General features: G+C 40.6%; 2 protein-coding genes across 2 annotated transcripts; one reads left to right on the top strand and one right to left on the bottom strand.

Moving 5' to 3' along the window:
* Nucleotides 1-1,679: 1,679 nt before the first annotated feature.
* Nucleotides 1,680-2,853, top strand: LOC144656870 (uncharacterized). Its single transcript, XM_078517116.1, has one exon. The coding sequence runs from the start codon at nucleotides 1,747-1,749 to the stop codon at nucleotides 2,431-2,433; it is 687 nt and encodes a 228-aa protein (XP_078373242.1). The 5' UTR covers nucleotides 1,680-1,746; the 3' UTR covers nucleotides 2,434-2,853.
* Nucleotides 2,854-5,673: 2,820 nt separating this feature from the next.
* Nucleotides 5,674-10,212, bottom strand: LOC144658363 (cofilin/actin-depolymerizing factor homolog). The gene is made up of 4 exons (XM_078518788.1): nucleotides 9,629-10,212; nucleotides 9,006-9,033; nucleotides 7,760-8,043; nucleotides 5,674-6,252 (listed from the first exon to the last, which is right to left on the bottom strand). Exons 2-4 carry the CDS (start codon nucleotides 9,006-9,008, stop codon nucleotides 6,090-6,092), a joined length of 450 nt encoding a protein of 149 aa, XP_078374914.1. The 5' UTR covers nucleotides 9,009-9,033; nucleotides 9,629-10,212; the 3' UTR covers nucleotides 5,674-6,089.
* Nucleotides 10,213-10,300: the final 88 nt, after the last annotated feature.

Here is a 10,300-nt window from a genome sequence, read left to right as displayed (position 1 = left end):
TTTGGACACTCGTTAGCAAATAGCGAAGGGAGGGGGCGGGGGGAAAGGGGCGTTATGTCTTTTTGCCAGACGTTGGTCAGGAACTGGGCTAACTGCTAGCTGTAATGACTGGCATGCAACTAGCTGTAAAACGTAAGAGGATTGAAGAGGGGCGTACAGTCGAAGCTCTCGTAAGCGGACACCCTCGGGACGCGAAAAAAGTGTCCGTAACTGGAGCTGGCCGCTTACGAGAATGGTTCTCGTACGCGGCCAGTTGAGGTGTAGGGGATAGATGGCCGCTTACGGGAGCTTGCCCAGCTAACAATAACCGGACGGACGTGGATGACGACAAAACAAGCACTGAAATATGGTACTGTAATTATTGTTAAATCATTGTGACGAACGGCGATGAGAAGTTGATTGATAAAAACAAAAAACAGAGGTTTTTTGTAGGATTTTCTTCGGGGTGTCCGCTTATGGGAGCTTAAAAACAAAGAAAAAGTGTAAGTCGTAATCTGTGAAGGTGTCCGCGGCCGCTTACGGGAATGTCCGCTTACGGGAATGTAAAAATACAGAGTTTGTATGGGAGTTAAAACGGCGGCCCGTGCGGTTGCCCGCGCTCGCCCCCCCCCCGCGCCGGGTCGGGGGGGGGCGTGCCCCGGGCGCGCGCCCCCCCCCTCCCCCCCCCCCGCCGCCTCTCCCTCCCCCCCCCTCCCCCCTCCCCTCGGCCTCGCGCCTCTCGCCCCTCCCCCCCCCCCCCCCCCCCTCTCCCCTCCCCCCCCCTCCCCGGGCGTCGCGCGTGGCCCCCCCCCCCCCCCCCCAGGGGTTGTTTTAAACAAGGCGGTCGTAAGTAGAGCTGTCCGTTTACGAGAGCGTCCGTTAAGAGAGCTTCGACTGTAGTCTTGACACGTTGAGTTTGTCAAAGTTGAATTAAATTTTGACTGTGCTAGCTGCAGTTCGTCAGCTGTGGGGTGGATATACAGTGTCTCCTAACAGTGTATACCCTCCTGCATTAGCACAGGAGACCAATCTTGTGACCTGAGAGATGCCAAGTCTCACGCTTTTGGCGAGAGACTCACTCTTTTTGACCCAATCTCACGCAACCACGCCATTCAGACAAAATATCACGCTTTTTTTAAAATTCTACAACTTGAGGAAAAAGTCTTATTAATTTAAATAAAGAGATATACTTTCAGCTGTACTTTGGTAGAGATGAACGCTAATCGAGTAGGGAAGAGTTTAAAAACAGCAAACGCTTGCCGATAATGAAGGAAATTGCTTCTCTGCAACTTACATTTTTAAAAATTTTCTGGGGGAATATACCCCCAGACCCCCCTAGAAGTTACCCCCTCTAGGTCTCACTAATGCTTCTTCGAGCTCCATACCAACCAAAAAACTTGGCATCTATGCGGCGGGTCTCTTGGGCAGTGTGCTTGGCTGTTTATAATATTAGAGCTGTTTGAGGGTGTGTTTTCTTTTTCAACTCAGTTCTATTGTTGTATTGTGTTGTGTACCGTTAGCGCGTTTCAAAGGATCTTCTTCCATCCAGTTTTTTTCTACAAAACCTTTGATGACCTCGCCAGATTAAACAAAAATCGTGCTACTTTCCGTAAATAATACGAAACAAGACATCCCAGTCGGTGATTGGCTGTCTGGACGAGCATGAGTGACAAGTCCGCGCGAAAAACCGAGCACATGCGTAGCCGCATTGTTCTTTGACTTCTTTCGTTCAAGTAGCGTACAAGGACGTACAAACCAAGCTGAGCGATGGCGTTAAACCAGCCACTTTTAGATGTGTTAACAGCACCTCGTGTAGAAAAAGTTTACATGGATCATGGCACCGGAGCTCGCATGAGTATCAGCGTATTTCAGGCTGAACTCAAGTCCATTCCTGAAGGCGCGTACATGATCGGCCAAGTCGCTGTTCCAGCGCACACAAGCTCCATTCCAACATCGTCGGTGATTCTTGTATGGCCGATGGTTCCGAGGGACGGTTATGGCAATCTCTTTATGCCACCGACTGGCTACGAGCAGGTCTGGATCGACAGGGGTTCGGGAGGCAAACAGAATGGGTCGTTTTGGCGAGTTCAAGCTCCTTACGGCTACGTAGCACTGGGCGATGTCGCTTGTAATGGCCATAGCCCGCCTACCTCCCAATTCACAGCTAAATACGCGTGCATCCGAGGAGATTTGCTGAGTGAAGGAGCGCTGGATACTGCAGCTCTGTGGACGGATCAAGGCTCGGGGACTCCCATGAACGTCTCGATCTGGAACGTGAAGGGAAACGGTCTTGGTGGATTTTTCAAAGCTCACGCGGGCTATAACAGGCCTACTTGCCAAGCGTTCGTTCTTCCCGCCAAGGTTTCCAGAATGGCTAAGCAACCCACCGAAGCCGAACAACGTCCACCTCATTATCCTCCTTATCCAGGATACCCTAACCCATATGGTTACTAAGTTTTGGAAAGAGATGAGGACATACATTTGATGTCTTGGATGCATTAGCTTAGAAGCCTTTGAACTGACATTGTGATCGTTTAATCATGTCGTTTCGCACGATCTAATCAATTGCGATTCCTTTTCTACTTTATACGCTTCATTTAATAACAGTAACTAATTGATTTTGTTTCTAAGAATGCATGCTGCTTTCAAGAAATTAGTTCTAGTTACTCGGTAAAGCATATATCATTGTCTTGTGTTATAAATTTGTGAATTTTCTGAGAAATGCATGTCAAGTGCATTGTTTAGCTTAGACTTCCGGTTTTCTAAGAAATTGAAGTCACGTGGTCCCATGTTGTAAACAGACAGGACACTCAGACAGGTTGAATGTTGACATAAATAATGTTGTGAAAAATAAATTTAAATGTGTAACAGTTATCAATCGAAATCAAGTTGAATTTCCCAGTGAACCTTTCCAAATATTTTTAAGGAGATTCCATGCTAAACATTGACCTCTAGCAGTTTGAGGGACAAACTTTATCTTAGCTCAAATGGATTTTTTAGGGTTAAAACTGGTCAAGTTCGTCGCCATTAACAGCCGAATGCTATCGAATAACGATCACCACAGCTGTGTTAGATAAAGATTAAATTTTTTTATGACCAGTGTTATATTGACATCGGAGTTGCCTTAGCGACGAAATGACGTCATAACGTTTTTTACTTTCGCTCGTATTCCTTGGCACCAAGGGATTTTTTCGGAAATCGCTCAAAGGAGCTGGGCACATAGCGGTCTCGACTGATGTTGGCAAAGTTTAAACAAATTCTATGAGAGCGTTTTCGAAATATTTGGGGATGAAGTTTTGATGGTTATAAATGCAGTCAAAAACATACTAACGAGAAAATGGGGAAATATCTAAAGAAAACGACGCGCCTGTGAATTGCAGTTTCATCTTATAGTACCTTAAGGTTACTATCTGACTTTTGTTAGCGGCTACTAATTTTATCGAGTTGGGCAAAAATCTCTAAATTTAGTACGTCGAACTCTCGTACGACCCCTCGCCGGTGTCCCCCTGGCCCCGGTCGTGCGCCACTGGGGGGGTCCCCCCCCCGTGGTGTCGCCCCGTCCGCCGGGGCTCGCCGCCCGCTCTCTCTGCCCCCGTCCCCTCGGTGTGGTCGGGCCGTCCGTGCGTACTCGCTGAAATGTGTCTCGGTCAAATTTAATACTCTTTAAATTTAAATACCCCCTCCCACCCCAAAGGGAAACAAAATAAAGCATAGTCGACTTGCAAAATTCTTTTAAAAATAGATGCCAGTAACTTTGTTCTTTCTGGAAATGCAAATACTCGTTCAATTTCAAGTGAGTTTGTTCTTTTACTGAACATTTATTTCCATCTTAGCTATATGTTCGTTTGAAACTGGTTTACACGATATCACTAACTTTTTAAATTTTTCGGAAAATCGCTAAATTAAATAGTCTAAATAGTCGCTAAATCTTGCTTTGAGAAAATCGCTAAAAGTAATAGTCGCTAAAAATAGTAACCTTAAGGGGAGGGTTTTATTTAATTTAAAATCGTGTGTAAAACAGTGGTGGCGACTGCTTTGGTCGATCGCGAGAAAAAAGAATCTGACGAGCGTGCGTTCCGGTGCTCTTGTTGCATTTTGTATATAATTTGGTCCATGCCTACAAAAGTGACAATATTAAAATTGAAAACCGCTTGATGAATTTTTTTTAATTTTTGATAAACTCGAGGTTTGTCATCAATTGATATAGCTTGCAAGTTTTAAGCTCATTGGTCCTCCAATCAGTACTGACTTTTTCGCAGATTTCGTGTTTACAAGCAAGTTTCACCCTTATTCACGGGTATTGTTTTCAAGTTTCTATCCACGTGCGCGACTCCGAAAATTTTTCCAAATTATGCTGATAACTACCTAGGAATGAGAATAGCAATGACAACATCTGCAGAATGACAGCTTTCGTTTTCTGGACAAAGAGGCCCTTGACATTACTGTATTACAGCTTAATAGCGCGACAAATGCTGTTACAATTTTTTAAGCAATACCAGCATGTTTCGAAAAATTGATCGCAAAGCAGTCGCGCGTCCTATTTTAAAATGGACATGAAACTTGAAAACAATACCCGTAAATAATGAGGACACTCACTTGTAAACACGAAATCTGCAAAACAAAATCAGTACATTGGAGGCCCAATTATATTGCCTTAAATCTGTTCAATGAGCTTGAAATTTGCAAGCTATATCAATTGTTGACAAACCTCGAGTATGTCAAATATTTAAAAAAATTCATCAAGCGGCTTTCAGTTGATTGTCACTTTTGTAGGCATAGACCAAATTATATACAAAAATGGCAACAAGAGAAGAGATTAGTGTAAGCGTGTTCGCTCATATTTCACAGTTGAGTTATGTTCCGTGAAAAAGGGCAAAATAAGGTCATTTGAAGACAAGAATAGATACGCAGGCACAGAAAAAAAGAAGAATACGTGTAATGAGCTAAGTATGGAAGCCAAAAATGGCAAGTTGCGGGAATTCTCTTCACCACAAAATTGTATGACGTCAAGGGATGTCTGACGCAACCACGCAGCTAAATTTTTTTTTTTGCCTGGCCTGGGGCCGGGCCTTTAAAAAGGGGGGGGGGGTGACCTTGAAAAAAACCCCCCTATTAAATAAAAAAAAAAAAAAAAAAAAAAAAAAAAAAAAATAAAAAAAAAAAAAAAAAAATAAAAAAAAAAAGACACCCCCAGCCCACTTCCATACAAAGGCCAGGTCACTAAGCAGACAACTGTAAAATGGTCTATTCCAGGTATTTGCGTACATTTTGCGTTCGCCGGCCTTTTCTGTAAAGACTGATGTTTTAAATTCAAGTCGAAAAACACAGGCAGTTCATCTGAATGGTTCTTAAAGGGTTTTTGTGTATTGACAACCAAACAGACAATCTTTTACTTGAATCTCATTACAGTCAACAGTTATTAATTTCGAACAAAGAGTGGTCTGCCTGTGGCGGCACAGCAAAATCTGGAGAGAAAAAAATCTTGCAAAAACGAAATACTAAAAAAGTATGAGAGAAAGGAAGTAGGGGGATTATACAATTTAAGGAGGCTCAATGAGTTTCCTTAATCTTTCAATAACATGTCCGACATGATACGAAATTGAAAACTAGTGCAATGGAACCTATGGATAACTTTTAAATAAATATACCTGTGAGGCTATTAGTTAAAACCAAACCAAACTACATTGAACACACTACAGTTGCACATGTTATTTTATTCAAAATCACAAATTCCTTGTGGCAAATATTACAGTTTTAACTTGAGTTTTTTCTTCAAAAATTCGTCACAAGAGTTTCCTCAGGGTCCCCTATACTTTTTACGTGAAGCGTGATTGAGGCTATTTATTTGCCGTGAAACGTGATTTTGGCTTTTATTTTTTCGTGATTCCCCCGCAATTTTAAGATCTTTTTAAGTGCGCTTGAACCAGAAGCATTTTGATCTTGACAGGCACAATATCTGGTCTTACACCTTTCGAGCGTAACAGTCTAAACAGGGATCGCCATGTTTTTTGCGTGAACGTGAAAACATTTTTAGAATATAAATTCGTGACGGCGTGAAAAGCCAAATATTTTTACGTTTTCCATTTCGCAGGGGACCCTGTTTTCTATACTCAAGCTCTATCCTTGCTTTTCAGCTCGCCTGCTATCTCCTTGTAGCTGAACTCATCTTCATCATGGCATTCATAATGCTTAATCCCAGGAAATGCTTTCTTCAAGGTATCGTTTGAAGCCGCATAAATCATCTTTTCTCCAATCTTCATGGTATCGGGACACCTGAAAATATCAAATGAATGCCATGAGTCAGTTAACAAACTTGAAGGCACTCTAGCACATGTCACGTCATGTCACTGAAACAAAAGAAATGTAATTCAGAAAAAGCTAGTTGTAAAAATGTCTCTAACGTTTTTTGCGCCGCGGGCCGTAATTATTGGGGGGGGGGGGGGGGGGGGGGGGGGGGGGGGGGGGGGGGGAAAAAAAATAAAGGAAGAAAAAAAAAAAAAAAAAAAAAAAAAAAAAAAAAAAAAAAAAAAAAAAAAAAAAAAAGGGGGGGCTGAAAAAAACACACCCCCCTCTTTTCCCCCCCCACCCACATCTAATTTTTTGGGGGGGGGGGGGGGGGGTATCGAGGGGGGGGGCTTTTTAATTTTTTCTACCTTCAGGGGGGGCGCTTATTCGGGGTTGGGCGCTTAAACGAAAAAATACGGTAACTTTAAAAAATTGTGTCTACATGCATATCTGCCTGGGTACTTAAATTCTGTGGTTCCAGAAAATACCCATACACCCACCATGGAGGGAATGGTAAATTCCAGGGGGGTTGGGGGGGGGGGAGTGTTAAGCCTTGAAAATTCTGAATTGGACGTCAGTCCTATTACGCCTCCAGATTGTCAAGTTTGATCTAGTAAGGCTTCTTGCCTGCATATACTTTCTATTTGCAATGTATATTTTACATTTAAAAAATACTGGCCTAGCTGGTATTGCATACAAAATCATGTTACATCTTAAACAGGTTTTATTTCTATTTTTCCCGAGGGGCTGGGGATAAGTAAAATACCTTTGGAAATTTTAATTTTTCCTTAAAAAACTGCAAATTGCATAGAGGTGGGGGTCTTATCTGATATTTCATCCATGATAGGGGTATGAATATTTTCCTGGAACCAAATTACTTTAGTTGTCATGCCTACTTCCCTGGCAAGTGAGTTCAACCAATCAAATGGAGCTATTTAACAGGGATTTTGCAGACTTTTGATCTAAACTGTTCTAAAATAAATGTTAGGAAAATTAACCCATGAAAAACAATACCGGTAACTTTGAACATCTATTTTAAAGCAGATATAGAAATCATGCAGGCAACAGCTATAAATATCGATTTTTTTTTATTATGCATGCGAAAACAACCTGAAAAGCCTTAATTTTTCAAATTGTAATCCCACTTCTATCCAAGCCATCCACAGCCCAAGACCCTTGATGACAGTTTCAGTGCTCTAATATAACCATTTAGTTTAATACAAATGGACTATTATTTTTAGGTTTCCTGTGACACAAATATGAAATTTAGCTTTTCAAAAATCTGGTAAAATCAATGGCAAAGCCCCCTTTATTCAAGTTAATTTATTAGAAATTTCTAAACTGCAAGCTCTGTGGTACATTGGCCAAAAAGAGCCCTTCACTACCCACACGCAGTTATGCCCCCAAAAACCAGCCAATAAGCCTAATGTTGCTACAACAAGTTCTACTGCATACATAGTGACCAATTCAATTTTACAAAGTGCTTCTTGCTTACCAGTATATGTACACGACAACATCTTTACAAGTACCACTTGGCCTCTGATACGACATGTCAAACAGAATGTAGCGAGGTCCTCCACATTCCAAAATTTCTTTTTTCATCTCATCAAAAACTCTTTCACTTGTTTCTGGTGTTTTGTCTGGACGAGGATCGAAAATCTTTTCCACGACAATCTCCTTTTTGTCTTGTATCTTCATGATAGCGTGACCATGTGTGTGTCTGTCTTTGATGGCATTGAACACTTCCTTGCATTCCTGACTCATTTTGATTCCAGATGCCTAAAATTAAGAAAAAAGGAATTCTGTACTATGACTACACACTTCATATTAACCATAATTCGTTGTTAGTAGCTCTTTAAACATGGTGCAGATTAGCCGTAACATCCAAAACTGCAATAAGGTAAAGTTCCACACTCAAAGCTCTCGTAAGCGGACACCCTCGGGACGGGCGAAAAAAGTGTCCGCAACTGGAGCTGGCCGCTTACGAGAATGGTTCTCGTAAGCGGCCACTAAACGTGTAGGGGATAGTCTTAGATGTTTAATATCACTTAATACCAAACAGTGAAAAAGACACGCAATAGCCATGCTTTTAGTATAAGATGCCAAAGTTCTGATCAGCTTGCTCCCGCTGCTTAGTGTTGCTCATTATCGATTTATAATGGGAGCGTACAAGACTAGTATTTTTTTCATTTCTGTCATTTTGTTTTTGTTATTGTCTCTTATAGTTGATGTGATGTCTTAACGATGTTATCAACTAAAACTGTAGATGTAGATGTAGATGGCCGCTTACGGGAGCTTGCCGAGCTAACATAATGCAAATATGCATGAAAGTGGTGTTTCGAAATGTAGTCGGATGTGGATAACGACAAAACAAATACTGAAATATGGTAGTGTAATAACTGTAAAATCATTGTGACGAACGGCGATGTGAAGTTGATTGATAAAACAAGATACAGAGGCTGTTAAAAGTAGGATTTTCTTTGAGGTGTCCGCTTACGGGATAAAAAAAAGAAAAAGTCTAAGTCGTAATCTCTGAACTTTGAAGTGTCCGCGGCCGCTTACGGGAATGTCCGCTTAAGAGAATGTAATAATACAGAGTTTTTATAGGAGTCGTAAAACGGGGTTTCAAACAAGGCGGCCGAAAGTAGAGCTGTCCGTTTACGAGAGTGTCGACCGTTAAGAGAGCTTCGACTGTATTAAAATAGTCAACTGCTAAGTACAATACAAATTCAAGTACTAACCATGACTGCAGTTGGTCAATTCAAATAACTTCAATTCCTGCAAAGAAAGAAATAAACAATATTATTCCACTATTGTTTCATTTTAGTATACTAGGGCAAAAGATCGCGCAAAATATGCCACGTTAATACACTGTAGAACATGGCAAAAATACGTGCGGACTAACTTAAAGATTACAGACCCATACTTATAGTTTAAAAACAGTGGAATAATAAATCCCTTATTTGACTATTTAACTTATATAATGAGCAGACATTTTGCTTATCAGTTGCTCGTAGTTAAAAATTATCTCTTTTTGCAGTTTAGATTGTATCAGATTGTATTGTACATATCTAGCTGACATATTAAAAATTATCTCCCAAAAGCAAACTTTTTCCAACAAATGGCTATAAGAAAGTAACGAGGCACAAGACTGGATGTCGACTAAATATCTACCTTAAAATGTCTACCATGAAAGAGCAAATCACCTACACCTGAGACGATGTGTGTGGATGTAGCCAAAAATCATTTAACACACTTCCAATCTAAGGGCTTATCAGGATAATATTGATAACACAAATTCTAAAATGCTTGAAAATGCACAAAATTTAAGGCAAAATTATATTAAAAAGATTAACAACATGACATACCGTCCAGTGATTTGTCCCTTTGGTAGTTAACGTGGTATAAGTATTGAAAATATGAAAGGCACAGACTTCAGTTCCCTCAATATATAGTATTAATATTGTGCATAGCTCAGCAAATTCAGGAGTGTTTTTTCTTTGTAATAACCTCATTCGGACTTACATCCATTTTAGGAAAATATGACGAACACTGAAGAAACTCTGATTGGCTAAAAGGCATATGTTCTTCAGAAAAATACAAAATCATTCTTCATAGAAATGAGGTAATAATGTGTATATAAAGAAATGACATATGAATTGTTTTTAAGTGGTAACAACAGTAGCAGTTATAGACATAAAAAGACACCAAATAAGGAAAATGTACAGCTACCTTATTATTATTTTGCAAAATCGCACAGAATGTCGCCTGATAATTAGTGCACAAGGTCCTGGGCCAGGTTGGCAAAACCAAAAAAAATATTCCAGAAGATTGAGCGCTGATATATTTTTTAAATTATCTAAAAAATATTCAATGAAACATATTTTAAAGCTACAAGCTACAGCTACTCTGGTTATGCAATGTTTATTAAAACTTGGGACAAATCTCAGCAACCCATGTATATCGCAGGATTTCTGTTATGTACCAGTGGCATATAACCTGGACTTTCTGACCATATATGGGTATTGTGCAGATT

The sequence above is a fragment of the Oculina patagonica genome, chromosome 6 (assembly GCF_052425735.1).
Source record: "Oculina patagonica isolate OP01 chromosome 6, crgOcupat, whole genome shotgun sequence".
NCBI lineage: Eukaryota > Metazoa > Cnidaria > Anthozoa > Scleractinia > Oculinidae > Oculina > Oculina patagonica.
The sequence above is the reverse complement of the archived record's forward strand: the minus strand, read 5'-3'. Positions and strand labels throughout refer to the sequence as shown.